The sequence below is a fragment of the Eschrichtius robustus genome, chromosome 4, assembly GCF_028021215.1.
Source record: "Eschrichtius robustus isolate mEscRob2 chromosome 4, mEscRob2.pri, whole genome shotgun sequence".
Lineage (NCBI taxonomy): Eukaryota > Metazoa > Chordata > Mammalia > Artiodactyla > Eschrichtiidae > Eschrichtius > Eschrichtius robustus.
Window position 1 is genome coordinate 100,749,371 of NC_090827.1, and position 14,121 is coordinate 100,763,491.

Genomic DNA, 14,121 nt, shown 5'->3' on the forward strand with positions numbered 1-14,121 from the left:
TGAGAACTCTATCATTGTAAGAGCATAAAGTTTGCTTTTTAACAACTTCATTCAACAGAAAAGTCTTTTTGTTGAAAAATGTGGATGTCCTCCATAAACCATAATTGCATATATGTAGCATAAATATTGTTTTTTTATTGGATTTGTTGCAGAAGTAAAGGCCTCTTTTGTTTAAATGGACTTGCTTTTGAACTGTGGAAATTTAATCGTGATAGTTTATTGGTTTAGCTGTGGAGAAGCTGAGGCAAAGCTATTTTGCTCCAGCCAGAGCTATTTATATTCCATCACTGAGAGTTCCTCTTTATATTATTGGTGTTATTGCCTACTAAAAAAGGAACGTTAAAAGACAACTTAGGATTTTTTTTTTTTTATTCCTTGCCCTTATTCACCACAATGATATTTTTAGAGTTTATTTCATCTAGGTCTGCATCTTCCAGAAAGGGTTTATCTTTTTCACAGTAGAGGCAGACAAGAACTCAGCTTGAAGCCATTCCTTCTCAAGCCTTGTTTTTTTTTTTGAAGGGTGAAAGGATCAAAGAGAGTGGAACTCTGGGTGTGAATTGAACCTCTTTGCTCTTAGCCCCTTCCTGATCAACACATCTGCTTCATTGAGGGGAGAAGTGACCAGGAAGTTTAACCGAAGAGGCCTTTAAGAAAAGGGGTGAAAATTGAAGAAACTATTTCTTTGAGTTGCTCTATGTAGAAGGAAAGATCAGTCTTAGACATTCATCCTTACTTCACATTTGGTTCTGGAGAAGATCATTATAATTCTGCTTAGCTTTACTTTTAGAAGAGTGCTTTGCTGAACAGGGCAGGCAGATAATCATTCATTGTTGCAAATATCTGCTGAATTGGACCAGCGCAGGAGAGGAATGACAGAGGACTGGCTGCTCCAGTGGCTGGACTTTGTTAGCTGCAACTTGGAGAACATAAGACATACAGCTTCAAACAATGTCCTATAATAAAGCTAAGTTGGGAACTTAGAAGATTTGCAGCCCTAAAAGTAGAGTAGTTGAATCTCAACAAAAGTGTCAGATTTCAGGCCTGGATATGGGGCTTCAACAGAAGAGTTTGAAAGCAGTGCTTTAGCCTGTGATGCAAGGAGTATGCCTGGACACTGTGGCCTGTCCACAGTCATAGATAGCAGCATCCCTCATTTAGTACTGTTGTCTTCACTTAAGGACATCTGTGTGTGTGGATACGTACCAACAGTCCGTTGTCCATCCATCCTTCATGTTATCAATGAAACACCAGACTACTTGTTATGTTTCCTTTTTTTTGTATTACCCACCTTATGAGGCATATTGTAATAATACGTGAAGTTCTCTTTTATCTTATCCTGTAATATGAAGCAGTATAAGCATAAGACCTTTTTCTTTAAAATTTAGTGAATTATGCACATCTTTGGGTTATGGGAAGGGATAAGCTAGATGCTGGGCTTCGCAACTGCAAATCAATTTGCAAAAGACTGTACGAAAGATAATGCTTAATATAATTCAACTTCTCTTCCATTAGCATCTTGAATTATGGTGTAAAGTTTTGTATTTTTATTCTAGAAATGTAGCTGACATTAGCATTCAGGTATACAGTTCAGTTTATCTCTAGTGAAGAGTCTTTTAAAATTAAGTTAAATACAGCACAAGAGACATAGAAAATCGATAATATTTCATTTCTTTTAAGTAAGATCTTTCTGTATACATTTGCTTGGGGTGCTTATAAATTTCTCCCTTTACGGAAGTATTTTATAATAAATGTCAGTTATAGATCTAACTGTAGCAAAAAATAGTGCAGGTTCTGGAATACCTTTGATATATCAGATAAAAACTGCTTAGCTAAGTATTAGTGTAGGAAATAGTGGTACAGTCTCTTAAATGATATTTTTAAAATGTAGTGATATCAATGGGAGAGCATTTAGGACCTTAATATGAGAAATACTGTAGGATTCAGTACGTTGAGCTTTAAGATATTGTAAACTGCTTTGCTTATTGGATTACCTATCATAACCCTTTATATGGAGTAGAGATACTAAAAATATTTGCAGATGGATGTGAACTTGACTCACTAATATATTCTTTTTTGTTTAATTATTCCCATACTAGTGATATGTGATTGAGTTAGTATTACGTTCATAGTCTGAAGATTTTTATCCTAATGTTAGCTACAGTTCTAGTGGCATTAGCAAGTCATTGATAGAACTGGTTAGAACTAATTTGTTAAATATTAGAAATTGAACATTGGGAAAATTTGTTTTTTAATAGCCACATATACATTAGTAAATTTAAAAGCACCCTCCAGGGGTGTTACTAAGGAAACATTTCTTTTTTTTTTTTAGAAATAGCTAAGTACAAATTAAGGACAAATTAACTACTCATCAGGTTCCTTTCACTCTACAAGTGTAACCACATTGGTGATTACTGTGAGCCATGACTAGATAGAATAATATTCTAAATTGGCCCTCACAATTGAAATAAGTTTTTTTGTTGTTAGGGGGGAGAATGTAAGAGTCTGTAAAAGGCATTTCCTGGCTATCAGATTTGTTTCTGCTTATGAGAGGTTAATGAATTTGAGAGTAAGAGAGAATTAGATGCAGATTAAGACTTTGGTGTATAATATAATGAAGAAGAATCAACAGTTAATATCTAAATTAAAATATGTGACTCCTTTTTTCTTTTTTAAACAACACTGAGCATTTATTTTATTTTCTTTTTGGCCTCGCCACGCGGCTTGTGGGATCTTAGATCTCCGACCAGAGATTGAACCCAGGCCTTCGGCAGTGAAAGTACCAAGTCCTAACCACTGGACTGCCAAGGAATTCCCAACACTGAGCATTTAAATTATGACCTAGTTACTTCATAGTAGATGAAAATATATAAATGAAACCTAGGAATTCTACTCTTCATTAACTCTGGTGTGGTACTAAAAGGTTATGAATTGTTTCAGTTGCAGGAAAAACTCTCGATTTTTAAATTTCATTTGATTTTCTTATTGTTTCACCTTCTGAAGTGAACATCGATATTACTTTAAGAAGGAGGGGCCAGGAAATCTTTATATGTCTAAGAAAAGATGCCCACTCTTTTTTCTGTTTCTGCAAATGGTGATAACATGCATCCTTAAGTATTTCTATACACTTTTTTTAATGACAAAAGAGAAAGACTTATTACATATAACAGTGTGTTTACTTATAGCTTCATTCGGCATGACAGATGTGGGCGTTAACTTTTTGAATATAAAAAGAATCAGTACATTTTAGTGATCTAAGATTTCATCATTCTGGCATGCTGAGAATTGATCTTATAAAATATCCTAAAAATTTAAGAATGACTATTAGTTAAAGTTTTTTTAGTTCAGAATATAAAATATACTGTGTTGACAAGGATAAAAATGTTTGTGGTCTTAAGGAGACTCATTAAAAATTCATAAACCTGGTAAGAATTTTCCTCTTTTTTAAATCTTTACCTAACAAAAGATGGAGTTAGTCATCTACTACGTACTTTAGACATGAAAAAGCTACTCTGGGTCTCAGTGTGGGATCAGACTATCCAGCACTCACCTTAGAGAAAACTGAAGCCGCTTATGTGGCCTTTGAAGTTGAAGTATCATTTCCTCATGTCTCCACTTGGGTACTCTGTTGGCCCTTGGCTCTTTGGTGCATCATTAGAGTTTATATGTTTTGACTGTGGCTGGAGGAGGTCAGTGCAAATGGGTTTTGTTCAGCTGCAGACTCACTTGGGCAGATTTTCATTTCAACACTTTTTAAAGTGCGTACTAGGAGAAGAAAATACAATTTTAGGTCAAACAGTTGCCAACTTAATATTTATTTGTAGCTTCATTAAATTCTCACATACATGTGCACATGAGATTTTGTACTTGTAAAATATATGTATTTTTATTTTTTACTACTGGGTATACACTATTTTTCAGAGTAGGATCAAGAAACAATTTTACAGTTTGCTGTAAACTTGTATTTACAGCAAATGCAAGTTTTTAGTTGCTGTATTCTTTTAATTGAGTTAAGGGAATTGTTAATTTTAAGTTTATAATATTTAAAGGAAATACATTTTTAAACTGCCTCTTCCTAAGTGTGGCACATACTAAAAGTCTGGCACGTTTTTCTTGGTGTTGGGAAAGCAGTGGTGAAGAAGATAGAAAGTCCCTGCTTTCAAGGAGTTTTTCCATTCTAATAGGTAGTCATAGGCAATATTTACTTAAGCAAATAAAAGAGAAATTTCAGACTGTGATAAGTATAGTGAAGGAACCAAAATAGGTAACGGTGTTGGAGGGAGATTGGGAGTTGGGGGTGGGCAGAGTCGGAGAGCTACTTTAATAGGGAAGTAATAAAGAAAGGTCTCCTTACATTGTGACGAAAGGGACCACTCATGGAATCATCTGGGAGAAGAGCTTTCCAAGTCCAGGGGAAGCAGGCACAAAGGTTCTGACATGTTCAGGGATTGGAAAGGAGGCTGATGTGGCTAGCATGTAGTGAGCGGAGGGAATGACTGTCACTGAGTTGGGTGTGTTGGCTGGGGTGGGTCACGTGGATGAAGAGTTTGGTTTTTTTAACACTTAACAGGAGGAAGTTGTTGGGAGGGACATGATCTGATTCATGTTTTTGAGAGACCACTGTGGCCTCTGTCTGGAGGGGTGGGAAAGTAGGCAGAGAAGTCATTTAGAATCTACTGCTGTAGTCCAGGGGAGAGGTTGATGGCTGCTTGGACTAGAGTGGTAGCCCTGGAGGTTCTGAAAAGAGGAAGGATTTGTGATAGATATGTGATGGCCCCAGAGCAGGAAATGTGCTGGTTCTTTACCTTTAAATCCTGTGGTTTCTGGTAATTCTGGCAGCTTTAAATCTTTCTATATTGTGGCAAAGGAAAAGAATTGCTCCTAGGGCATATGAATGACTTAATTTACAGCATAGACTGTATACCAATCAGGGTTGTTTTATTAAATCTAACAAGTTGCAAGTGAGTATTTATTTGATTTTCTTTAAATGTAACATTTTGTTGTTGCAGGAAATGTTTTCATATTTGTCCAACCAACTAAAGAAGCTGTCAGAAGCCTACAATGAAAGAGTGTTGCATACACCTCACAATCCCATATCTTTAGGTAATTTTTTTTCTTAAGAAAAAAATAGTACTTCTGAACCATCCCCAGTGGGAAGCTGGTGTTTCTAGAAAGAGTATGAATTCTTTCTGGTTACAGTGATGTTTCTAATTTCATTACAGTGCTAATTTGTAAATTTTAAAAGTTTAGTCAGCCTTTATAAATGCTGTAATGTATTTCTAAGATAAAACCTATACGCTGAAGAAAGAATTCAAATCTATGTTAAGTGTTATACTGAATATATGGAAAATAATACTTTTAACTCTTGCTTCTCACCAAAATAACTTGGTCACTGATAAGGATTCTATATAAATATTTTAAAATTTCTACCAGTTAACAAAACACCATAACATTAAAGATATTCTTAAAATTTTTAATGCTAGTATTATTTATTTTCTTGAGTATGCCTGTGTTAGAGAAATCTGTGTTTATGATCATTTCATTTTGTCATGTAGTACAAGAGCTACTAAACAGGATAAAAAGAATGTTGACTTTTATGCATTTAACTAACTTAAACTTCATGATTACCCCTTTTAATTTGTGAATATATATAGTATAATATGGTTCATATTTCATGTATATCTGAGGAAAGTAAGGAAATAATAATTTGTAACTGAAGCCTTTTTCAGGAATGGGCTTCCTTGGAAAACCATTTGGCCGCTGATAGTAATAAAATCACCCCAATCAGTCCTTTGTTGGTTTATAATCTATGTAGATGTTATAGAAGGTGATACGGTATGATTTGAATCCCAGTTCTGCCATGTACTAGCCTCTAACTTCCTTTTCCCTAAGTAGAGATAATGATCCCTCACATACAAAGTTGTTAAAAATGGTTGAGATTATATTTGTAAAGTATCTAGTATGGTAAGTCATATTATCCATGTCATTGTTCCATTTATATAATTGGAAAATTCACTTTTTGGAAGGGTGATACGGAAATTCTCTTCTGATTCTGAGCATTTTTATGTTAACCTATTTTTATCTGATATGGAAACAAATCCTTACTATAATTTATTAAATGCATTAAAGTGAAATGGTGCCATATGACAATGAATAAAGAGTGATATCTCCATGAAATAAGACAGTCACAAAAAGACAAATGCTGTATGATTCCACCTATATGAGGTACTTAGAGTACTCAAAATCATAGACAGAAAGTGTAATGCTGGTTGCCAGGGGGAGGGGAGAATGGGGAATTGTTGTTTAATAGGTATAGAGTGTCAGTTTTATAAGATAAAGTTATGGGGATGGATGGTGGTGATGGTTGTGTAACAAGATTGAATGTATTTAGTACCACTGAACCGTATACCTAAAAATTGGGTAAGATGGTAAATTTTATGTTATATGTTTATTAGCACAATAAAAAAGTGATGTCTCCGTGATTGTTTGTTTCTTAAGTGGTTTTGTGCTGGTGAACCAAGGCTTACTGGAATACTTTTTTCTTTTTCAGCTATGACACTTAAAACACTAGATAAACACTATGACAAAGCTGTCACTCAGCTTGGCTCCATGCTTTTTACCAGACAGGTTTCTGGAGCCAGGTAAGTATGTTTAAAAGAGGATTGGATTTATTTCTCTTTTCAAAATTAACACTAATAAAGCACCTTTCTTTAACAATAAGTCCCCCAAGTATGTGCTGAACTGCACCTGAGAATTCATCGTGGAGGAAAAGAATGATGAGGTAGAGAATCTGTAAGGCTGTCACACAGTCAGTCACCTGTGGAACGTGAAATAGTCACAGGAAAGATATGAATTTTGTTTGCTTTAATAGACATACAAAAACAAAGTTCATTACCCCTCTGTACAAATTTTTGTCTTTATTTTCCTTTGTTAGATAATCTTCAGTGGTGTCACATTATGGTGTTAGAAATAAGTTGTCTTCATTACTAAGTTTAAGTGAAAATGTTTTTAAGGAAAAGTCCATTTCCTAAACTGAAAACGCTATGCAGTTCTTGTCTAAGTACTGCCTTTGAAAAATCTACTTTTTGCTTTTATATGTACATAGCTTAAGATGAATTTCATTTTTCATTTTATGTTTGATGAGGTCAGAGAAAAATGACTTGAAAAGTACCTTGCTCTAAGTACTCTTCTTTACGTGCTTCTGCTAAAGAATTTCTCTCTGACTACCAGAGGTTAGAGATTTCACATCAAAGAACAACTTTTTAAAAGGAAAAAAATCTTAGATTAATTCACCTTTTACCTTGATGAGCTATATCTATATGCAGCATAGTTTTGACACTTCTAAAATGGTTTTCTTGGCCTTGCTTTTTAGTGTTGCCATTATTTGTCTTTATGTTTAGGTTGATCTTAATTAAAAAATCTTAATTAAATCTTAGATCTTAATTAAAAATTTAAAAAGTTCTTAAAAAAAGTACTGTTAGAAATCTGCTTATATCAAGTATGACAGTGAAATCAAACTTTAAAAATGCATGTACCATTGCTGAATATTACTGATTGCTGACCATCAACCCGCTGTAAGCAGTTATGTAATTTCTGCTGGATCCTGGCTTTAAAACCCTCCATTGCATAACATGATCAGATAGGTGTAATTCTAGTCCATTGATTACTTGAGACGATACACGGCAGTTAATCAAAGGGGTTTGATTTACAAATTTAATATTCCATTAAAGTGTGTATATGTGAAGTCAGATTCTGGTATTTGATACAAAAACAGAAATAACTTTCTTTTTACCTTTTTATTTATTTTTATTTTTGGCTGTGTTGGGTCTTCGTTTCTGTGCAAGGGCTTACTCTAGTTGCGGCGAGCGGGGGCCACTCTTAATCGCGGTGCGCGGGCCTCTCACTGTCGCGGCCTCTTTTGTCGCGGAGCACAAGCTCCAGACGCGCAGGCTCAGTAGTTGTGGCTCACGGGCCCAGTTGCTCCACAGCATGTGGGATCTTCCCAGACCAGGGCTCGAACCCGTGTCCCCTGCATTAGCAGGCAGATTCTCAACCACTGCGCCGCCAGGGAAGCCCTCTTTTTACCTTTTTGAAGATGTAAAGGTGTTTTTGATTCCTAGAGCTTGTAGCTCTTTAATAGAAGATAAGTAAATGGTAAGCATCAGGTAGTACTTTCCTATGTGAAGTGCATTGTATAATTTTATTTTAAGGCTGCAGTCTGTTTTCATAGGCTACGATTTATGGCTGTTATTAAAGTTCTTACTAAGTAGGTGTAAGGCTTAGTAACACAGCTTTCTTTTGTTTATGGGTGATACTCTGTTAACATCACCAGACATACTAAATTGGTAATTCTTTTCCCTTTCAGGGTTGTGCCTCTTGGGTCTTTGCAGATGGTGAGTGGCTACACTTTCAGAGGCTTTATGTCACATACAAATAATTACCCTTGTGCTTACCTCAATGCCGCATCAGCCATCGGTATGAAGACAGAGGATGTGGACTTGTTCATAAAGAGACTTGACAAGTGTTTAAAGACAGTAGGGAAAGAACAAAATAAAGAGAGTGATGTATCTGGAGTTGACAATTATGATAAAACTGAAGATGTGGATATAGAAGAAATGGCTTTAAAAATAGATAATGTACTTCTTGGCACATGCCAGGATTCTTCCTGATGACATGTGAAGGGTTTCTTTGTGATAATTTAAAAAAAGTGATGAGGCTACAGTATAAGCTAGCAGTTCAAAGAGAAGACTTGAGATTTCTGAATTGAGAATTTCATGGAGAATATTTGGTCAAGGAATAGAACATGGTCTGAGCTAGCCATTGACAGTTGTTACATTTGTTGTTCTTAGACTGCCTCAATCATTATCCTTAACAGGTTATAATGTGCAATTAGCGTTTTTCTAATTGTTAAATATTTGCCAAATATTATGATTCAGATAATTCTTACTAATATAATGATAGTAAAATTGCACATTACTCTAATTCTCTTTGAAATGTGTAGACTGCTTCCTTCTGACCATTCTCTATCATTCCCAAATTACTTATGTTTCTGACCACACAGAATTTAGAAAGACCGCTAATGCTACTAATTAGATGTTTGTTGATGTGTGTAAGTCACAGTATGCCTGTAAAATGAACATTTCCCAGGAAAGCAGAGTCAAGGTCAAGGTGTAAGCTTTAATTTTTGCTCAGCAGAAATGGATCTCAGCTGGGGATGATTGGCTTCTTATATCCAAGTAACATCTGGAGATTTTTTGGGGTTTTTTGTTTGTTTGTTTGTTTTTTCAGCCATGGCACACAGCTTGTGGGATCTTAGTTCCTCGACCAGGGATTGAACCCTCGCCCTCAGCAGTGAAAGCGTGGAGTCCTAACCATTGGACCACCAGGGAATTCTCTGGGGATCTTTTTTGATTGTCAAACCTAGTAGGATGCTATTGACATCTAGTGAGGGGAGGCCAGGGGTGCTGTTCAACATCCTACAATGGACAAGACAACTTCTCAAAACAAAGATTTATCCAGCCCAAAATGTCAGTAGTGCTGAGGTTGATAAAAACTGCTCTAAAGTAAAAGAACTCCTCAGTAAAGAGAAGTTTTCCATAGCAACTTTAATTATTCAGTAGTACTTCAAAGAAGGTATCTCTATAAATGTTACCAACTACACAGCATATAGATTCTTTTTTTTTTTTTTAACATCTTTATTGGAGTATAATTGCTTTACAGTGTTGTGTTAGTTTCTGCTGTATCACAAAGTGAATCAGCTGTACGTATACATATATCCCCATATCCCCTCCCTCTTGCGTCTCCCTCCCACCCTCCCTATCCCACCCCTCTAGGTGGTCACAAAGCACCAAGCCGATCTCCCTGTGCTATGCAGCTGCTTCCCGCTAGCTATCTATTTTACATATGGTAGTGTATATATGTCAGTGCTACTCTCTCACTTCGTCCCAGCTTACCCTTCCCCCTCCCCGTGTCCTCAAGTCCATTCTCTACATTGTGTCTTTATTCCTATCCTGACCCTAGGTTCATCAGAACCATTTTTTTTTTTAGATTCCATATATATGTGTTAGCATTACAGTATTTGTTTTTCTCTTTCTGACTTACTTCACTCTGTATGACAGACTCTAGGTCCATCCACCTCACTACAGATAGTTCTATTTCGTTTCTTTTTATGATTGAGTAATATTCCATTGTATATATGTGCCACATCTTCTTTATCCATTCATCTGTCAGTGGACACTTAGGTTGCTTCCACAGCATATAGATTCTTAAGTGAAAACTGAGGTTACCATTTCTAAATATGTAATTATAAATTGTTAATATGGCATGTGTGCATTCTTCCATTTGGGAAAGTAAAAACTTTATTCCATTGTTTTGCTTCAAGGAGTCTGTATATTTGGTTGGTTTGTTCAGGTGTTTTGCACAGCTGTCGTCAAGAGTGGTTAACATGGGGATTCTGAACATATTTTTGCTGGGGAGGTGAAAATGATGGAGTATGAAGAACAGGTGTATTCCCTTCTCATTGCCCATATGCTTACTTTCTGAGTCTGAAATTCCAGACTTACTGGCTATAATTATTACGTTTGTTGTTAATTTTAAGAAATAGACTGATGTCTTATAGCCTGAGGAGTTAGTGAAGCCTCTGAATGCATCAAAATGTCAAAGCTGTATTTCTGAAGACTTGCTCTGTGGAGCATTTGTTCCTAAGAGATGCTCATGGATATAAAAGGTTCCACGGACAAGTAAGTTGGGGACTTTGCAGACCTGCCTATTGGCATATTAAAGTCTCTAAGAATTCCTTCTATTCCAGTTTGAATGTATCCTTATCTAAAGATGGAACCCGTTTTTTTAATTAAATACTTACTGACATCCCATTGAACGTACTTTTGAAAACACTACAGTAGAGAATGCCACGTTGCTTTCTGGATGGTGTTTTTCTCTATTGTTTTGGCATTGTAAACTATGTTAAATGTGAGCTCAGACAGCTGCCACTCCCACGGGTAAGTTAGAATATTTTGGACACTGGCTTGACAACCTTGGAAGTCAGCTGTGTTGAGATAAAGTACTTAATTACAAATATTGTAAAGATTACTTTAAAATTATTGTGTCTTTGGGGTTCAGATATTTGAAGTGGCTGGGTTCTTTAAATAGCTATAATAACTTCTTTCAAAGGAGTAAATCCTGGATTAAAAAATTGTATAATTTTTTTATGTGAATTTGAGACTGAATTGTAGAACTAACAAAGCTGAAGAGTTGCTGTAGGCCCTCTCGAATCTGTGAAAGGGAATGAAGTGATGTTGCAGATGTAGATGCTGGCAGTGCAGCGTACCGTCCACGTAAGCCAAGATTGTTTTATAGAACGAGTGATCTATATTGTGTGATCATCATTTAGTTTAAGAAAGGCCAGAGCCGAGAGACCAGCAAACGTTTTCTCATCTGCAGTGTATCAGCAGTTCTTGGGCTTCAGCTGCTGAATAGATAATAATTCTAATTGAAGAAAAATTACATGAACCCACATGTGAATGATAGATATAACATTTCATTCCTGGTGCATAAAAATCAGCTGCAGTTTTTATTATTAGTCCTTTCTTTTCAGAGGTTTTGGAATTCCAGCTCTATTCCTGCTGGTTTCAATTTGACCTTGAGGTTGGAGAAGTCACAAGAATTTTTGAAGGGATGTTGTAGGTTCTGCATGTTGAGGCTTTCCTTTGCCACCACCCCAGTGTCCTTTGACTTGCTGTCTCTCATCTCCACATATGAGTATAAAAAAGCATTTACATACAGTTATTTATTTTAACCTGCTAGCAATGATTAGTAAGCCTCATAATTGGCCTCAGTTATTCTCGTACTGGGGCAGAGGGGCAAAGGATGATATCTTTTCCAGTCAGTGACTAAGATGTCCTTTTCTGTCTTTATGATCCAATTGCCCTTATTAAGACTATCAGGTAGAATTTTGGAGTTTGGTTTTTAAAGTCATTGGGCTGTGGTAGTCTGCCCAGAAAAGAAAATTGAATAACATGAAATATTCTTTAGGTCACCGAACGTATTACTAATTATACACACAGCAGGGAAAGGTATTTTAAATCCAATTCTCAATTTGGCTCTTAAGTTCTCTGCTGACAGATTCTCCCTCTATGTGACACTAGCCTTAGGAACTCTGTGTTCAACTATAAATCTTTTTATTTCGCTTTTTGCATTAGTTGACAAGTTGACCGAATATGAACTATTGAATACAGTTATGTTCAGCCAATAGGCACTTGATATGCAGAATGATAACTTTAAGTTTTTTCTAATATTTTGCCGTAGCACATACCTCTATTGTGGTTCTGTTTCTCTAACCACTATAATAAGAGCTGTAATTGAGGTCTAAGCTACGGGATGTGCTTTTATTTTTAGACTATATGGCTATGATACGTTTTGGTAAAATTAAAATTAAAACAAAGATAATTTTTTTAACCAGCAATGTTACTTTAATATTGAATTAGTAGCTCATCGTGAGTTAAATTCTTGTGTTCTTTCCTAGAGGAAAATAGCCAACAATTGACAACAATGACAAACCCTGATGAGTCTCATTGATAATACACTCAGAGAAATTTTTGTGAATACATCCACATTTGGTGCATATGAAAGTTGGGTTTTCTTTCCCACTGTCTAAGATGTGCTGATTTCTGCCAAGCCCTTAAATGGTTTTGTTATGTTTTGCATTCATGAGGCTGACCTTATTTTGTAACTGAATTTGCGTACACAGAAGTTTGATCATTTCAGAAGTTTGATACCCTCTGAATAATCTGATAAAAACAATTGAATATGCTGTTAACATATAACATAAAGAAATCCATCGAACAGTTCTTTTCCTTGTCTGTCAAATTGTGTTGGTTATTTGTCTCTTGTGGCCGCTCAGTGTACAGATCTAAGACTTACCCGCTGCTTCCTTTCGTGCCTTCCTTTTTACTTGCATGCTCTTTGTTGGCCATTATGGTAATATACACATGTAAGATGATGAGTTCAAGGCTAATGAATATATCTTTATAATTTTCCACCTAATATTCTACAGATCAATCTAAGACCTTAAGCAAAATCTGGAAATGTTTATATGGTCTTGTTTTTATCAAGTGGTATCAACTTGAACTTTTAGAGAAATGTGAGGAAAGGCTATGTTCTTCATATTTATACATATAAATGTATAATTGTGGGGGATTTTAGCTATTAGAATTGAAGTTGGTGTCAACCTGCTAACCTGTATGTCATACTAAAAGAAAAAGATGTTTCCAAAAATATTTTTGGTGTAGACTATGTATAAATAAAACTAAATTGTATAATTTATTACATGAAATAAATTTGTAATAAATCATTGATAGTGCATTATATTATTTTACCTAATCACTGCTCCAGATACAATTTGAAAGTACAGATAACTAACATTAAATTACTTGCCCATTTTTTGATTCAGTCAACAGTATCGACTTGCCCAGAAATCAGCAAGAAAAGGCATACTTTATAATGAGAATCATGAGTCACGGGGGTGGAGGCTAGATTATTTAAAAAACAAAACAAAACAAAACCCAGCAACCATTTCCCAAAGGATCTATTGACTATAGAAAGTTGGAGGCTTAGAAGTATTGAATCTTTTCTAAAGGAAACACCTTAATTAAAAATAAAATAGTGTCACTTCCTTCTTCAGCAAATTTCATTTTTAAATTATACTATCTGAATTTTACATGTAGTTCTCATTTGATTTGGAATTAGATCTCTGCGCTGGTACTTATTGACCATGTGAGTTCACATATTTAACCTCTCTGAACCTCAGTCTCATCATATGTGAAATGGGTATAATCCTATAGGATTGAGAGTTAAATGAGATAACAAGTAAAGTGATTAACTCAATGCCTAAAACATAGCACTTGCCATTAATAACTGCTATGGTGGTCTGCATAAAGCTATAATGTACCAATTTGTACTAGATTTAAATTAAATTTCAAAAATTAAAATTTCTTCATTAGTTTATTAGTAGAATGTTTTTTGAGAGGGAGTCATCAATGAATTTTGTTCATCTCCAGTGGAAATTAAAAAGTATGTACTTGATTTTAGATGACGATCTTTTTTTTTCTTTTTCCAGAATTTTTC

At 35.3% G+C, this 14,121-nt stretch overlaps 1 protein-coding gene across 4 annotated transcripts in view; it reads left to right on the top strand.

Annotated features, from left to right (window-relative positions):
* SEPSECS (Sep (O-phosphoserine) tRNA:Sec (selenocysteine) tRNA synthase) overlaps window positions 1-13,285 on the top strand; it is a 37,747-nt gene extending 24,462 nt beyond the window's left edge. For 3 of the 4 annotated variants that reach the window (XM_068543140.1, XM_068543143.1, XM_068543144.1), the window contains exons 9-11: window positions 5,010-5,103; window positions 6,551-6,641; window positions 8,366-13,285. In XM_068543140.1, coding sequence (XP_068399241.1) covers window positions 5,010-5,103; window positions 6,551-6,641; window positions 8,366-8,669 — 489 coding nt within the window. In that variant the 3' untranslated portion in view covers window positions 8,670-13,285. The remainder of the gene's footprint in view (window positions 1-5,009; window positions 5,104-6,550; window positions 6,642-8,365) is intronic. The other variant, XM_068543142.1, reaches the window with a different exon arrangement.
* Window positions 13,286-14,121: the final 836 nt, after the last annotated feature.